Source organism: Adiantum capillus-veneris, chromosome 16, assembly GCF_014529385.1.
Source record: "Adiantum capillus-veneris isolate H3 chromosome 16, ASM1452938v2, whole genome shotgun sequence".
Lineage (NCBI taxonomy): Eukaryota > Viridiplantae > Streptophyta > Polypodiopsida > Polypodiales > Pteridaceae > Adiantum > Adiantum capillus-veneris.
The window spans coordinates 19,859,141-19,878,022 of NC_140946.1; the positions used below are offsets into that span (position 1 = coordinate 19,859,141).

Genomic DNA, 18,882 nt, shown 5'->3' on the forward strand with positions numbered 1-18,882 from the left:
CAGAGAGGGTTTTGGACCACTCTCAAGAGTCATGGGATATGAAGATCAGAGATGTCTGGGTTTATTCTTGCTCGAGCTGCGCAGACACAGAGATAGCCTGATGAATGGAGAGGCTAGCCAGTCTCAAAGACGGATCACAGACTTTTTCAGAGTAGACACGGGACAGCCGCAAGAGCCACTCCCAAAGCAGAGCTCTCCCTCGTCTCACACCAGAGGCACACTGATTGACCGAGCGATTGAATTGGGGAAATCCAGGCGCCCGCGACTGCGAAGAACTACACAGCATCGACGGGTTCTACGACAGAAAATTCGGAGCACGCTGGCTAGGCATGCACGACGCCCGGTCAGACTACTAACCATGGAGGAAATTGATGAGATTCGCCAACGACCAATGATAGATCTCTTGTGATTCAGCTATCCCAACAAGCCGCCCATTTTTTGCTTAGTTTGTTGCTTGGCTCACATCGACCAGCTTAGGACCCCATAGTATATATCTTTGTTTTGTACTGTTGGTAGGTTATTTTATTACTCTGACTTTGTATCAGATCCACCACTTCGTAACTTTCGGGTCTCATAGGTCATTATGGCCTTTCGAAGACGTTAATATAACATTTCATTTCTCTCTCTCTCTCTCTCTCTCTCTCTCTCTCTCTCTCTCTCTCTCTCTCTCTCTCTCTCTCTCTCTCTCTCTCTCTCTCTACGACGTTAAAATTCTCTTCTTCTTCTTCTTCTTCTCATTTATCCATGCAACTTCCCAACGGTAAACATGCAATGTTCAATCTGAACAAGAACGAAAATGACCATACCAGCCAAAATTGACAAGACAAATCTGAGTCGTCATCCCAACCTTGCAAAAATTTTATATGCCAAAATCAGCAACTGAATATATGCCATGTAAAAGTCAAAAGCACACATGCGCGTCACATTCCAAAAGCAAACATCTACTTACCCAGAAAAGTAAACCTTCTGTGATCTGGCTCCTGAACACTCTCTTGCAGCCAGCAAGGCCTTTCTACAGCCTTAAAAACCAAAATACTCTGACAAAATAGTAATAATACACTTGTTCTTTACGTCATTTCAAAGAAGTTCACATGCATCATGGATGGAATTTCCAAATACAAGTTTGAAGAAACAACAGAAAGGAACACTTTTTTTAAATTTGTTTAGAAATTTCATACAATGCCTCTTTCATTGAATGTAAAAGATCAACAGTTTCCTGCTCATACCGCCTTGTAATATTCAGCATTTCTTTTCCTAGTCCTACAAACTCGGCAAGCATAGACGACAATGAGCTTGAAGCTGCTGACTCGTCAGCTGCCGCATGGGAATTTGCTCTGCGATATGGCCTTTTAGTGGCATGAGCCTCCCCTGTTGAAGATGGAGGCTGACCTGCACCAGGCATATAGAACCTTGCTAATGCTTGAGATGCATCATATGCAGCAGGTTCTTCACCAATATCAGGATGTTGGTCACCCTTTCCTGGACTTAATACATGAGAATTATTACATCCAATTGCAGTTAGTTGCATGTTATTGGTGCCACTGGTCTTTTCGCCCATGTAGAAATCCATCAGGTCGTAAAACTTGCATTTCTGCGAACCATTTCCTGCTGCTCGTAAACACTTGTCATCTTTGTACTCCTTGTAGACACGGCGCCATTTCTTCCTGCAGGCTTCTGAATCTTTGTCAAACCCATGACAAGTCCTGGCCATTTCACTTTTGATTACTTGCCAAAGATCTACCCTCTGTTTCTGAGGCCCAGAAACAGCTGCCTGTGCTCGTCCCTTGATGTGAATCAGCTGAGCAACCCACTCATCTTTCCATCTCATAATGGACTGCTTTTCACTTGTGCCATCCCCATCCAGGGCCTCTCCATCCTCCGAAGTCAATCGTCTTTTCCTCACTTTGCACTTTTCAATTGGTGTGTCTGCATGTCTTAATGCAAAATCAGCACTCTGGGGGTTCAAGTGCAAGGTGCTGTTGGCATCTACGAAGGGAAGGCTTTGTTGGTTTTCTGGTTCAATTTTGGGGATAACCTCATTTGGCTTGGGGATAATAGGCCAGACTACTTGGTCAGAAGCAATTTGCATTGCTACACGAGAAGAATCCAAAACGGCCGTCTGTTCACCTCCTCCCACTGCAGAGGCAGACAAAGTTGACTGAGAGGAACCCACATGGGAAGTACCTCCATGAGAATGGGCCCCAAACTGACAAACTGAAGAGTTGGGATCCTGCTCCGCATAGCATACTTCCATATTTAGCTCGTACTTATGATACAAAAATCCAAGGAGAGACCTATCAAAACAAAAAAAAAGTTAACACAATTCTCTCTCTCTCTCTCTCTCTCTCTCTCTCTCTCTCTCTCTCTCTCATGATGCATTCTCATGATTGTACTACCTTGAGCATATAGACATGCATATACCCCTATAGATAGAGCTCCATCCCTCCTCAGATACCCCACTACCTACATTCAGTTCAGTTTTGTATCAGTTTTGTTTCATTTGTCTTTCCGATAGACGGATGACATACACACCATGTACATTTGATTTGTCTCATAGGCCGATTTCGGCCTGACATAGACGTTAAAAATCTTTCTTTCTTTCTTTCTTTCTCTCTCTCTCTCTCTCTCTCTCTCTCTCTCCCCCCCCTCTTCTTCACGCAGCCCCTCCCTCCCCCTCACGCAGCCCCTCCTCGCTCCCCATCACGCAGCCATCTTTTAAGTCTCTTTCTCTCCCTATCGCGCTGTTTAATTTTTTTTCACGTACTAACTTTTTAAAACCCCCCACACCCCCCATGTTTTAAGTCTATCGCTTCTTCATTTTAAGTCTTTTTTGAGTCCTTTTAAGTCTATCGTCTTGCCTCTCTCTCTCTCTCTCTCTCTCTCTCTCTCTCTCTCTCTCTCTCTCTCTCTCTCTCTCTCTCTCCCCCTACCCCACGCGTTGTTCCCCCCCCCGCCCCTCCCCGGTCCCCGCTCTCTCTTTCTCTCTCTCGTCCGCACCCTATCACGTTTTTTCCACTCTCTCTCTCTCTCTCTCTCTCTCTCTCTCTCTCTCTCTCTTCTTCACGCAGCCCCTCCCTCCCCCTCACGCAGCCCCTCCTCGCTCCCCATCACGCAGCCATCTCTCTCTCTCTCTCTCTCACGCAGCCCCTCCCTCCCCCTCACGCAGCCCCTCCTCGCTCCCCATCACGCAGCCACCTCTCTCTCTCTCTCACGCAGCCTCTCTCTCTCTCTCTCTCTCTCTCTCTCACACACACACACACACGGATACATACCCACACACACACTACACACATACACGCATACACACACGTACTCCCTCTCTTCCCCTTCTCCCCTCTTCTTCACAACATGAAGAGAGGGTAGTTACGAAGACAACCATGTCTTCCCCCATCATCAAGACGCCGACATCGACAATGAAGACAACCTTCATGCTCACGAACAAGAGGCTTGCACAATTGGAGAAGGACATGAAAGAATGGCGGATGGAGAGAGAGATATGGGAGGAGGAGAAAGCCACCTTCATCAAGCTATGGAACGAAGAGAAGGAGGACATGAGAGCGGAAATCCAAAATCTCAAAGAGGAGAAGGAGAGAAGGGAACGGGAGAACGAGAAGGAGAGGGAGAGATGGAGGAAAGAGCAAGAAGAGATGAAGGCACAAATCGATCTCCTTCATGCTTCCATCACATCCCTCACCCCCGAGGAAGGAGAGATTACAGAGGAGGCTAAGGAAGCCCTCAAGGAGGAGACCACCAAAGCCCTCACCGCAAGCATTGAGGACAAATTAGAGGCCACCAAAGAAGGATGGGTCGAAGTGGTCAAAAAGAACATCAAGAAGGTAGCAAGAGAGGAAGCCCAAAAAGATGAGGTACTCATCGTACACACAACCATCGAGGAGGAGAAGATGCGACAAGCTCGCCGTCTCAATGTGCGAGTGACCGGCATCAAAGAAGAAGAAGGGTCTACACCAGAGAGCGATGGGAAAGCTTTATGCAAGAGAGTGGGATACAAGGAAGAAGAGATCCCTTTCTCCAAAGTTTGGAGAGCCGGCAAAGATCCAAAGAAGAGAGCTCTCATCCTCCAATTCGCCTCCGAGGAGTCTCGAACTTCTTTCCTCCGAAAGAGGGTCATCTTGAGAGGGCTAGAAGGCCCCCCGATTTATCTTGATGATGACCTCACAAAGATGCAACAAGATCACCGTCGCGCGTGCATGCCTAGAGTCCACCAAGCCCGCAAAGAAGGGAAGAAGGCAGTATATCGAGATGGTAGGGTTATCATTGATGGCAAGACCATCGCATAGGGACTCGCGGCCTGTGGGACACACGAGGAGATTCATGTCACGGTTTGGAATCGCAATGGAGACCTATGGACACACCCAGAGAGACTTGAGGAGGTGATGAGAGGTCGAGACATCATTCTACTTACAGAGACACACGAGAGCCCAGAGAGAGGGTTACCACGGATACATGGATTCCAGTGGGAGTCTCTACATCGGGGATGTATGCGCCAGCACACCACTCGAGGATCAGGAGGAGTGGCCATACTCTTTAGACAGGGGCTTCACAGCAGACTACAGATTGTTGCCCGGGACCCACAGGCCCGCTACATGTGGATTCGCCTCGAGCTCTCACGAGACAGGATCGTCTACATTGCCCTTTGCTACTTTGCTCCCACAGGCTCCAGATTCGCCCCTATTGAGCAGGAGTCACCGTACCTATGCCTCACGGAGGAGATTATGGAGTACTCCACACTGGGTGAAGTCTTCCTTATGGGAGACTTCAATGCTCATACGCGCAGTGAGCAGTGTGAGGCATATGACCACGAGGACCCAGAGGTACTACACACTCTAGATGAGGAGGCTACTATGAGAGATACAACAGACAGAGCTCCAGTCACAGCCTACGGACGACATCTACTTCGACTTGGCTCCCAGCACCGTCTCCTTATTTATAACGGGATGGTTCAGTGGCCCACCTCAGGGGGCCTGACTTGTATGCCACATGGAGTTGCAGAGGGAGGGGGGAGTACAGTCGACTATATTCTGGGACCCAGGGAGGCTACACACCTTATCACATCCTTCACCATTCCACCCATACCCATCGGAGCCGACCACACATACCTCTCTTTCTCCATCACCGGAGATACCATCCCACACAGCTCCACAGCACACACTCCACACACCACCATCCATTTCACACATGAGCTAGCCTCTCTTTACTCGGCCAAGGTCGAGCATGGCCTATGCCTCCTCCACCCATCCACACCACTCTCAGTTCTCACATCACATATCTCTTCCGTTCTCCACACTTCAGCTATTAGCTCTTTTCCACACACCACTCACACAAGACGCACTCCCCCCCTCGGGACTATGCCTCAGAACCGCTGGTATGATGATGAGTGCAGAGAGCTATACCGACGCCTCCGTGCACGGCGAGCCTTAGGAGAGATCACAGAGAGAGAGGCCAGACGGCATATGAAGACGCTGACACGCCAAAAGCGGCGAGCATTCGAAGAGGCACAAGAGCTTGAGCTATACCCCCTATTCATGAGCATGGATAGCGCGACGGAATGGCGAACCCTGCGCGAGCCACGTCCGACTACAGCTATTGAGGATCCACAGATATGGCATGATTATGCAGAGCGACTTTATGAGGTGCCAGGGCAGCCTCCTATCCAACAGCCACACGAGCCACGCCCCACGTGCTCCTCCTTCTTTACAGCAGAGATGGTAGAGAGGGCCATACGCCGCATGCAGCACAGACGATCAGCTGACCATACTGGATTACAGAGTGAGCACATCATTTATGCGGCCTCCACTATAGCCCCGTTGATTGCACATGTCTTCAACCGGGCTATAGGGGAGGGCTTCCCAGAGGAGTGGACACAGCACACCATAGTGCCTATCCACAAATCTGGCGACACCCTAGACCCAGGGAACTACAGGACTATCATGATTGGCCACACGATGGCCAAGCTATATGGAGCAGTACTTGAGGCACAGCTCAGCTGCTACGCAGAGATCAAGGGTTTACGAGCTCCAGGCCAGGCAAGTTTCAGACGAGCTTTCTCCACCACTGATCACATCTTCGTTCTGCGCTGCCTCATTGATGGGGCAAAGGCGCGGAAGAAGAGGCTTTACTGCTGCTTTGTGGATTTCCGCAAGGCCTTTGACACAGTCCCACGCGAGAGACTCTTCCAGCGCCTTCACAGCATTGGGGTACCCACAGAGATGATTTGGGCCATATATGCTCTCTACGAGAGGGTGACGGGTCGAGTTCGTTGCCCAGGCGGTTTTTCAGAGACCATTGCTAGCACCATTGGTGTTAAGCAAGGATGCCCACTCTCCCCGACACTCTTTGGGCTCTACATCGACGAGATCTCCGACTACATACTGCGAGCAGGAGGAGAGGGGAGCGACTTGGCAAGTACTCCGGTCCACATCATGTTATATGCTGATGATATTGTGTTGATTTCAGAGTCACCTGAGGGCTTGCAACGCCATCTTGAGGCCTTGGACGAATTCAGCACACACAGGGGGTTGACTGTGAACCTTGGCAAAACCAAGGTTATGATCTTTCACACATCCAGTGCAGTGAGGAGCGCTGCCACCTTCACAGCAACAGGAGGACAGGTTGATGTAGTCACCTCCTATGTCTACCTTGGCATCACATTCACCAGCCTACCAGGACCCTTCACTATGAGGCAGGCTGCTGCTGACAGGCTCACCCGAGGATATGCAGCTCTGGCCATGCTAGAGCAGAGATGCCACCAGGCACACTTTCAGGAGCCCCGCACGAAGGGGTGGCTTTTCGACACCTTAGTCACCCCGGCCTTGATGTACTCGGCGGCAGTATGGGCACCGGGATTGACAGCTGACCAGTGGACACAGCTTGAGAGGCCACAGGTATGTATGATCTCACGCTTGCTCCGCAGCAAGAAGACAGTGCCACATGACATTATTAGAGCCGAGCTCGCCACACCACCTATGGTTGTAGAGGCACTATTCCAGACAGTCTGCTTCATCCAGAGGATGAGAGAGCTACCTCCTGACAGACTTACTCGTAGAGCATTTGAGGCAGCTATACAGCTATCAGAGAGTGGGCATGAGAGAGCATGGTACTCACAGGTCAGAGCATGGTTTGAGGGACACGGTCTTGACATGGAGAGCCTACCACCATTCCAGTACGACCCCCACTCACCATATGTTCACCTCTCTCGCAGTGAGAGGAACTTGGTATTGAGACAGGATCTGTGGCAGCTATACACTAGGCACCTGGCTTGGGGACGAGGATGTCAGATTACAGAGACCAGTTTCTCACCATATTGTCTAGGGGGTTCATACAGAGACCACGCTACATGGACACATATATGCCACATAGCTCACGGGTGGCGATTGGTCAGCTGAGAGTGGCTTCACACAGGTTAGAGATTGAGATCAGGAGACATATTGGTGTTCCCAGGGAGGAGCGAGTCTGCAGAGCCTGCACAGAGGAGGTGGAGAGTGAGGAGCACTTTGTATGTAGATGCAGAGCATACACTGAGATCAGAGGCAGGTATGAGGCCTTATTCAGAGGACAGCCCACTCTCCGAGAGATCATGGACTCTCGAGATCAGAGACAGCTCGGACGTTTCTTACTAGAGATACAGAGCCATCGGGACACACTACTACAGCCACACACAGCTACACAGACAGAGGGGAGACAGTCGCAGCTCACAGACTTCTTTCAGAGGATTGCCGCCCCTCCCTCACCAGACACTCAGAGGGGAGTGACACTCCCACAGGCGGAGGTGAGCCGAGCTAGACGACGACCACGAGTCACAGGCTACAGGGGCGCGAGCTCCCACCACCGACAGATCGAGGAGATCCGAGCCCAGGAGCGCCGTGCCACTGAGGAGCGAGTGGCTCAGATGAGGGCCGACCCGACAGCTTTCATCCAGGTAGCCTTGGCACCAGACCCGCCCATGTACCACATCTTACATCCCCCCATTAGTACAGGATGGAGCTAGATAGCTTGATGCATTCTCATGATTGTACTACCTTGAGCATATAGACATGCATATACCCCTAGAGATAGAGCTCCATCCCTCCTCAGATACTCCACTACCTACATTCAGTTCAGTTTTGTATCAGTTTTGTTTCATTTGTCTTTCCGATAGACGGATGACATACACACCATGTACATTTGATTTGTCTCATAGGCCGATTTCGGCCTGACATAGACGTTAAAAATCTTTCTTTCTTTCTTTCTCTCTCTCTACCCCCCCCCCCCTTCTTGAACCCCGCCTCGCCCCCTCCCCAACTCTCTCTACCATACCTTAAACCCCCCCCCCCCCCCCCCCCCCCCCGCTCGGGCCCCTACCGCCTCACACTCCACCACCCGCCGCGCCCGTCGCTAATGTGGGTGCACATGCACACTTACTGACCCCCCTTGCGGACGACCCCCCCACTCGCTCAGCTGCCACACCCGCTGCTAGGGGGGGTGCACGCGTCATCTAACTCCCTTGCGGACGGCGATCAAGCATGAGGAAGATGAACGATAAAGCCGACCCCTTGGAGGATGCCATTCAAAAATGCAAAGAGGAAATGACGGAGACCGTTACCAAGTTGAACCGCAATCTCTGGGGCACAATAAACATACTCGAAGGACGCGTGCTGATCCAAGAGAGTAACATAAGCACGCTGGAAGACCGAGTGACGGCCCAAGAGGAAGAGATCGCGTCACTCAAGAAAGATCTCGCCGAAGCACGATCAAGAAACACACTGGAAGAGGGCGAACTACAACCCTCAGTAATCGACGAAATCAACACGATCAAGGAACAAGTACGGGCCATCAAAGAGGGAGAAGAGCAGCACAAAGAAATGACGACTTCTTGGGTGGATGTTCTTACCAAAACTCAACAGAAGGCGGACGAAGCCGAGCAATGGATCAAGGTGGCCAAGAAAGGAAAAGGCAAGGAGATAACGCCCACGTCCACACCCAACAACATCATCAATCAGACACTAAAGGAGGAGCAGAGGAGAAGGGTGTGCGCTTTACATGTGAGAGTTTGCGGTCTTAAAGACAAAGGCAATGTGGACGAAGAAGTAAAAGAACTCACAACCTTGATGGGGATTCCTGAGCCAACGCACACAAGGGCATGGAGAGTGGGCAACATAAAGAAAAATGGAAGCAGTGGAGAAACCTCAAAAGAAAGAGCACTCATCCTCCGTTTTCCCTCCATGGAAGCAAAGAAGTCATTCCTGAAGAAAAGACCAACTCTATAAGAGACTGGCATCTTTCTCGGGGATGATCTCACCCTCTCGCAGATTGCTCATATGCAGGAAGTAATGCCAGAGATTAGAGCGGCAGGGGGAAAAGGCAAGATCGCTTTTTACCGAGACAGGAAAGTGGTGATACTACAGCGACGCTCCACATGACGGTGCGAGACTTATGGGACCACACTCAAAGTAGCTGCCTGGAACTGCAATGGATCTATGCGTCTTGATGTGGGGGCTTTTCAGGATAGCTTTACTGGAAGAGACATCATCTTTTACTCTGAGACACACTAGGCCCCTGGGCAATCCATGCCTCACATCAGTGGATACAGGTGGGAGACAGCCTATAGACAGGAGACACGCTCACAGCACAGAGGGCGGGGCTCGGGAGGAGTGGCAGTGTTATTTAGAGAGGATTTGCAGCCACTGATACATATAGTCCGCAGGGACGAGCAGGCTAGGTACATGTGGGTGAGACTGAAAGCAGAGACAGGCAGATACCTCTATGTAGCTATTTGCTACTTTCCCCCGAGTACATCAGTTTATGCATCACCCAGAGGACAGTCCCCTTTCTCTATTTTGGATGATGACATATGGGAGTTCTCTAGGGACGGTGACATTATCATCCTAGGGGACTTCAATGCTAGGACTGCCCATCACCAGGCAGTGTTTTATGATACTTCAGAGCAGATGCTAAGAGAACTAGATGTTGAAGAGACGGGCCTTTCCAGATTATCACACGATATGGAATATACTGAGTATGGGCGACACCTGATAGACATGCGCACTGCACATGGATTGGCCATCTTGAACGGCCTATAGAGATTTCCTGCAGCAGGAGGATTTACATGCTTCCCACACAGACATGGAGCCAGCACAGTGGACTATGTCATGGCACAGCCGAATCTCATCTCCAGTATCCAGGATCTCACAGTTGGGCCCAGACCGGTCGGGGTGGCAGTGGATCATGCTCTGGTGTCAATGACCATCTCCTTCCAATTCAGTGTAGCACACAGGCCACGAGTAGTAGCCCCTACTCGCTACACATTCACACGGGAGACGGATTCTGTATACATGGACGGAATCTACAGACGCCTATGCACTAAGGACCCGGGGCGACCTCTGGAGGAGCTAACTACTATATTGACACAGACACTACATGAGGCAGCAGCAGAAGCCTACCCACACACCCAACCTGAGCAAAGCCGCCGATCGGGGAGCATGCCTCAGAACAGCGGTTATGACGAGGAGTGCCGCCAGACTAGAGCCAGCCTCCAGAGGGAGGTGCTACTGGGGAACGTCACTCACAGACAGTCACAAAGTGACTTCTGACGCTTGGTGCGGCGAAGGAAGAGGGCTTTTTTGGCTCGACTCAAGCAGGATCTATATCAGCTATTCTTGAGTCAGGACTCTCGTGAGGCGTGGCGGCTCTTTCATGAGCAGTCCCCCCCCCCCCCCGGCTATTTCCTCCACAGAGACATGGGGTCAATACGCATCATCTTTGTACACAGTACCTGGACAGCCGCCCCTCCCCAACCCCCCCGATCCATGCCCACATGCATGTGGCTTTTTCACCGGTGAGATGGTGAACAAGGTATTGACAGGATGAAGACCGGGAGAGCATATGATCATGATGGCCTAGTCGCAGAGCATTTCATGCATGCCAAAGACCTACTAGCAGAGCTCCTAGCAGTTATGTTTAACCGGGCCATGTGTGAGGGCCTACCGGACACTTGGAGCCTATCTACGATCGTACCTATCTTCAAATCAGGAGACCCCATGGAGCCTGGGAATTATCGCACTATTATGATTGGGTACACACTGGCACGGTTGTATGCATCCATTCTTGAGCAACAGCTGAGTAGATGGGCAGAGACGGAAGGAATACGTGCAACTGGGCAGGCAGGATTCAGGAGAGGCTTCTCTACTCTTGACGATATCCTGACACTCAGGGCCATCATCGAGGAAGGCAGATCTCATGGGAGACGGATCTAAAGTAGCTTTGTGGACTTCCGCAAAGCTTTCGCCACAGTACCCAGAGCTAGACTAATGCGCAGACTACAGGAAATGGGAGTACCCACAGAACTCATTTGGGGGACCATGGCATTGTACAGATCAGTAGTAGGGCATGTACGCACCCCGGAGGGACTTTCTACACCGGTTCACTCCACTATTGGGGTGAAGCAAGGCTGCCCGCTCTCTCCTACTCTTTTCAGTATGTATGTGGATGAGATATCTGACTACATTGACACCGATGGAGATAAAGGTGCTCAGTTGGCAGGGACATGGATTCCACTTTTGTTATATGCTGATGACATAGTGTTGATCTCCGAATCCCCAGAGGGAATGCAACATCAACTGGATGCTTTGCATACGTTTGCCCACGAAAGTGGTTTGTCTGTCAACCTCGGTAAAACCAAGGTTATGGTGTTTAATACCACCCACAGTGGATCAGGAGGTCAGCACCTACATTCACATACGGCCAGGAGACTATGGAGTACACAGACGCTTACACTTACCTTGGAGTGGTTTTCAGCGGACCTGCATTCTCACTCAGAAGAGTAGCTGAGACCTGACTTACTAGAGCCCACGCAGCATTGGGTAGATTGGAAAGGATGTGTTCGCACGTTCAGTTTCAGGAGCCACGGACGAAGCTCTGGCTCTTTGACACCTTGGTGGCTTCAGCATTGCTTTATGGAACCAAGATATGGGGACCTTCACTGGATCACCACGGGAGGCCGGGTCGCACAGACGGTTGGGGAAACATGGAGAAACCTCTCGTCTCTATGATCTCGCGGCTCATTACAGCCAAGGCATCAGTACCGCGAGCCATTATCCGAGCAGAGCTAGCGGCCCCCCCACTAGTGGTGGAGGCGCTCACCAAATCAGTCTCCTTCATAAACCGCACATGGGAACTTCCTAGAAACAGATATGCTCGCATAGCACTTGAATCCTCTCGACAGTTAGCCATACAAGGAGATACAACATGCTGGTATGGGGAGATGACATCATGGTTTCAGGCACATGGGTTCAGCATCGACAGGCTGCCAACATTCCATTACTCATTGGATGCACCATCTCTCACTCTTACACAGTCAGAGATCACCAAGCTCATCCTCCAAGACCTGACCCAGCTAGACACCAGGAGGACATGGATACAACCAGCACAGGAATTGGGCACGAAGATGGCTTTCTACAAAGACCACCTTCTCCAGCTTACGGAAGATGGTTTTGTGGCGAGACCCAAATACATGGATACCCACTTGTCTCATGGGATACAATGTGCTATTGGCCAGTTACGCACATCCTCTCACCAGTTGCGGATTGAAACTGGGAGATACAGCGGAGTACCAGCAGAAGACAGGACATGCCCCTTGTGTAACATGGAACCTGAGACAGAGCTACACTATACATGCCGCTGCCCCGTCTACTACGAGATACGAGGCCGATTCCACTACCTGTTCAGAGAGGGTTTTGGACCACTCTCAAGAGTCATGGGATATGAAGATCAGAGATGTCTGGGTTTATTCTTGCTCGAGCTGCGCAAACACAGAGATAGCCTCATGAATGGAGAGGCTAGCCAGTCTCAAAGACGGATCACAGACTTTTTCAGAGTAGACACGGGGCAGCCCCAAGAGCCACTCCCACAGCAGAGCTCCCCCTCGTCTCACACCAAAGGCACACTGATTGACCAAGCGATTGAATTGGGGAAATCCAGGCGCCCGCGACTGCGAAGGAGAGGCTTCTCCACTATTGACCATATCCTAACACTCAGGGCCATCATCGAGGAAGGCAGATCTCATAGGAGACGGATTTATTGTAGCTTTGTGGACTTCCGCAAAGCCTTCGACACGGTACCCAGAGCTAGACTGATGCGCAGATTACAGGAAATGGGAGTACCCACAGAACTCATTTGGGGAATCATGGCACTGTACAGATCAGTAGTAGGGCATGTACGCACCCCGGAGGGACTTTCTACACCGGTTCACTCCACTATTGGGGTGAAGCAGGGCTGCCCGCTCTCTCCTACCCTTTTCGGTATGTATGTGGATGAGGTTTCTGACTACATTGACAGCGATGGGGATAAAGGTGCTCAGTTGGCAGGGACATGGATTCCACTTTTGTTATATGCTGACGACATAGTGTTGATCTCCGAATCCCCAGAGGGAATGCAATGTCAATTGGATGCTTTGCACACGTTTACACACGAAAGTGGTTTGTCTGTCAACCTGGGAAAAACCAAGGTTATGGTGTTTAACACCACCCCACAGTGGATCAGGAGGTCAGCACCTACATTCACATACGGCCAGGAGACTGTGGAGTACACCGACGCTTACACTTACCTTGGAGTGGTTTATAGCGGACCTACATTCTCACTCAGAAGAGCAGCAGAGACCAAACTTACTAGAGCCCACGCAGCATTGGGTAGATTGGAGAAGATGTGTTCGTAGGTTCAGTTTCAGGAGCCCCGGACGAAGCTCTGGCTCTCTGACACCTTGGTGGCTTCAGCACTGCTCTATGGAACAGAGATATGGGGACCTTCACTGGATCACCACGGGAGGCCGGGTCGCACAGACGGATGGGGGAACATGGAGGAACCTCTCCTCTCTATGATCTCGCGGCTCATTAGATCCAAGGCACCAGTACCACGTCCCATTATCCGAGCAGAGCTAGCGGCCCCCCCACTTGTGGTGGAGGCGCTCACCAGATCGGTCTCCTTCATAAACCGCACAGGGGAACTTCCTAGAGACAGAGATGCTCGCATAGCACTTGAATCCTCTCCACAGTTAGCCACACAAGGAGATACAACATGCTGGTATGGGGAGATGGCATCATGGTTTTGGGCACATGGGTTCAACATAGACAGGCTGCCACCATTCCATTACTCACTGGATGCACCATCTCTCACTCTTACACAGTCAGAGATCACCAAGCTCATCCGCCAAGACCTAACCCAGCTAGACACCACGAGGACATGGATACAACCAGCACAGGAGTTGGGCACGAAGATGGCTTTCTACAGAGACCACCTTCTCCAGCTTACGGAAGAGGGTTTTGTGGCGAGACCCAGATACATGGATACCTACTTGTCTCATGGGATACAATGTGCTATTGGCCAGTTACGCACATCTTCTCACCAGTTGCGGATTGAGACTGGGAGGTACAGCGGAGTACTAGCAGAGGACAGGACATGCCCCTTGTGTAACACAGAACCTGAGACAGAGCTACACTATACATGCCGCTGCCCCGTCTACTACGAGATACGAGGTCGCTTCCACTGCCTGTTCAGAGAGGGTTTTGGACCACTCTCAAGAGTCATGGGATACGAAGATCAGAGATGTCTGGGTTTGTTCTTACTCCAGCTGCGCAGACACAGAGATAGCCTGATGAATGGCGAGGCTAGCCAGTCTCAAAGACGGATCACAGACTTCTTCAAAGCAGGCACGGGACGGCCGCAAGAGCCACTCCCACAACAGAGCTCCCCCTCGTCTCACACGAGAGGCACACTGATTGACCAAGCAATTGAACTAGGGAAATCCAGGCGCCCACGACTGCGAAGAACTACACAGCATCGACGGGTTCTACGACAGAAAATTCGGAGCACGCTGGCCAGGCATGCATGACGCCCGGTCAAACTACTAACCATGGAGGAAATTGATGAGATTCGGCAACGACCGATGCTAGATCTCTTGTGATTCAACCATCCCAACAAGCCACCCAAATTTTCCCGCTTAATCTCATGCTTGGCTCACATCAACCAACTTAGGCCCCCATAGTAAATATCTTTGTTTTGTACTGTTATTAGGCTATTTTGTTACTCTGACTTTGTATCAGATCCACCACTTTGTAACTTTCGGGTCTCATAGGTCATTATGGCCTTTTGAAGACGTTAATATAACATTTCATTTCAGTTCATTTCTCTCTCTCTCTCTCTCTCTCTCTCTCTCTCTCTCTCTCTCTCTCTCTCTCTCTCTCTCTCTCTCTCTCTCTCTCTCTCTCTCTCTCTCTCTCTCTCTCTCTCTCTCTCTCTCTCTCTCTCTCTCTCTAGACAGTTACTCTATATACTTAAGCACTAGACTCCACAAACCCAACACTTTGACAAAGACATCACTCATTGATCAATCACAATTCTGTCGTGTTAGGTGCAGCGGAATGAATGTTTGCGCTTTGCTCAAGATGAGTGCTCCGAACTGTGCTCAAGGTTCCGTTTGTTCTTATGGAAGGTAGAGCCTTCCGTTCTTAATGAGAGAATGCTATGATCACAAACAAAGTGAATGGACACTGTGCGTGCAAGTGTATGAGGTTGAGAGGTAGAGAGAAGAGAGATACGACACCAGAGACGTTGTAAAACCCTCCTCCGAAGGCCCCACTCTCGTTGGCGAGAGTGGTCTACGATTGATTGCACAAACGGGTACAATGATGATGCATGAAACTGATGCACGTCTAGGCTATGTCGACGATGACAACCGGGATGGCGAGGCCGACAATAGGGCTGAAATCTGTGTGGATCTAACTGCTGTCCAGAAGCGCTATGGGCTGAAATCTGCGACTAGTCCGAAAACGCTGTTTCTGTGGGTGTTTGACGCTGAAAATCTGCAGGTTTTAGGGCTGAAAACTGAGGTTCGTAAGGCTGAAAACTGATGGTCTTTCCGGGCTGAATCTGCTACTCTTTAGGGGCTGATCTTGATGGTCTTCTACTGCTGGAAATGGCGATGTCTACTGCTGCAATTCTGAAACGCTAATCCTCATGGAAACGCGAGGGCTGCAATCTGTCAAAAACGCTAGGCTTTGATGTGTTTCTGAAAACGCTAGGGAAGGTCTTCAAAAACGCTAGGTGATGGGATACTGTGGCGACGATGCTGATGCAAAACGCTAGGCCTGAGCTTGCTTCTGGCGAGGATCTCCTTGATGAGAAAACTCTAGGGCAAGTGTTATGTCCCGCTCACAGGAGAGGGGATCTAGCCCAGATGCCGTCGGGATGGGCGTCCAGTGTCCGGGCGGAGGTAGTGCGAACCCGGCCAGTGTGGCCGGCCATTATTATAAAAGGGAGGCAAAGGCCTCATTTACAGTTATCGACCCCACTGGCAGAGTGCCAGTGGTTAGCCCGCGAGGCTAGGAGTGCGCGAGGTCACCTCGAGGAGGTGAGGCCGGGTGGTATGGGACGCTCGGTCTTACAGGTGCACGCCTACGTCCTCGGACGCTGGCCCCAGCACGGAGGAGCTGCCGAATAGTGGCTATGGTCTGGTGGTTCGTCCGACGAGCATCTGTAGGCGGTCCGTGTGGCCGGGAGATCCTATCTCCCGAATCGTTTCATGGTATCAGAGCCGGCTTGGCTGCACAAAGGACTGTGTGCACACCTACGGAACGGTTCGGGTCAGAAAACCTTAATTTTGCATAATTTTTAGTAATTAATTGTTTAATCAATTATTTTCTTCTCATAAGCCTGTGTGCAGGTGATGTGTTGCTGATTTTTACTGACTTTCCGACGGAAATCAGATTTTTATTTACCGTTGCTGGCTTTCTATTAAAAAACAAGCAATTTCGATAGTCGAACTGCTGAATTTTGCTATTTTTGCATGAAAAACAGGGAATTAATTGTTTTAATTATCCTGTTGCAGTAAATTTCAGCGGGCTATGCTCTCTCTGTAGAGAGAGAGAGAGTACCTCTGTGTACTGCTGCAGCGAAGAGAGAGAGAGAGAGAGAGAGTCTGCAGAGAGCCTTGCGCAGGTTTTTTTTTTCTCTTTCCTTGCCAACGTGGGCGCCAACCTGGAATAGGACGTGTGTGTGGCACAGGTGTGCGCAAGGGTGCCCTCTCCCAGCCACACGCATGCGATGCCTTTTCTTTCCCTCCACGCGGCAGCGTGCTGTGGCAGCGCACAATTTGTTTTTTTTTTTTCAGCGCTAGAGTTCTTTTTTTTACGCTGCAGCATAGTTGCGTTGATTTATTTTTTTTTAAGGGGGTGCCCATTTAAGTTATGTGGCCAAGGACTTTTTATTTAAGTGGCCTTTTAATTTAAGTGACCAGGACTTTTTTTTAAGGCCAAAGTTTGAAACCTGAGTTTATTAAAAACTCACTTACAAAGACCTCACAGCTTACAGAGAATTCATTTTCTCGAGTTTTCTGCTTCTCTCTCGCGCCTCCTCTCTCTCACCCGTTTACGCTCTCGCACTCCCGCCATCATTTGATCGCCTTCTGGCGCTCACGCCGACGCGTGAAGCTCTTCGCGACCTCAACTTTTCGCGACCGAAAAGTGAACAAAAGGCTCTGTTTCGCGTGAATTTTCCAATTTTTCACGCACTTCGCCATGGATTCCTCCAGCTCGGATGTGCAACGTGACAATGCGCCAGGTAACATTCAAATTCCATTCACGCATGCTCTCTACACATGGATTACGAGCACTTTCCAGAGCTTCGACCAGCGTGTTACCGCTCTGGAAAACGCGAATGTTCAGACGAACCTTCGCTTGGCCTCTCTCCAAGGGGTCGTACAGGGGCTCAGTTCCCGCCTTTCTACTCTCGAAAATATGGCTCAGTCGACGACTGCGCGTATTTCCGAGGGCGAAACCCATCTCTAGCATTTGCGGACGCAGATTGCTGCTTTTGGGCGTTCGCAGGGTGGTCCGACTGCCACAATTCCGTATAAAACTACAAATTTCTCAGGTGAAGAGAAGGAGTGTACGGAATTGGCTGTAAATAACTGGATGCACCAATGGACCACATACTTTGATCTCCATGGGGAGCATGATGAACGGAGGATTCAGACGATTCCTCTTTATCTGCGCAGTAAGGCGCTTACCCGGTGGCGTGATATAACAGAAAAGCCTACGACATGGGCTGATTTTTGCGTGAAATTCAAGAAGGATTTCCCAAAAATGGACCCTTCAAAAGCTTACGCCAAACTGCAGAGTCTTTCGATGAAAACTCTATCTTTTGATAAGTATACGACAGCTTTCAAAGAGGCGCTCACCTTCTATAAGGTGGATTCTACACACGCCGTGCACATGTACTTACTGGGGTTACATGAAGATTACCGTTGGGCCTTGATCAAGGACAAAGCCCCGACTGATGTCGAGGATGCAGTGGCAAAGGCCAGAACGTTCCATTTGATAAATGGAGCAAATTATGAGAAGAAAAGAACTGCATACCATCAATCCGGTGAGGGTGCTTCGAGGAAGCGACCCCGATTCCAACGTAAATCCAAATCACCGCCGAGGTCTTCTCAGGAAAAGAAGAAAGCCAGAAATGCTTCAGTTGCTGATGCAGTGAAGAAGGGGGCTTGCTTCGGATGTGGCCAGACGGGTCACCAAATCAAGGATTGCCCTAAAAAGAAGAAGACGCAGAAACCGCAAGGCCGTCCTTCGGTTCAGATTCACGAGACCTCAGGTAACTCTGATGTTGTTCAAGTTGAAATCCATCATTTAGCGCACAGTTCATGCACAAATTGTACTTTTAGCACCAAAGTGTTTGGTAAGCACGATCTTCTCCGTTTTCCCGGGAAGATCAATGGTCACGACGTGACCGTACTCCTTGATAATGGAAGCTCACACAATTTTGTGGATGCAAAATTGGTGCAGAAACTAAACCTGCGGACGCAGGACAGTGACCATGAGTATCTCGTGAAGATGG

At 50.2% G+C, this 18,882-nt stretch overlaps 1 protein-coding gene across 1 annotated transcript in view; it reads right to left on the bottom strand.

The window, feature by feature from the left end:
• Window positions 1-1,137: 1,137 nt before the first annotated feature.
• Window positions 1,138-18,882, bottom strand: part of LOC147438670 (uncharacterized) — a 47,709-nt gene continuing 29,964 nt past the window's right edge. The window contains exon 2 of the mRNA XM_086484684.1: window positions 1,138-2,294. Within this exon, the coding sequence (XP_086340810.1) occupies window positions 1,154-2,254 (1,101 nt within the window). The 5' untranslated portion in view covers window positions 2,255-2,294 and the 3' untranslated portion in view covers window positions 1,138-1,153. The remainder of the gene's footprint in view (window positions 2,295-18,882) is intronic.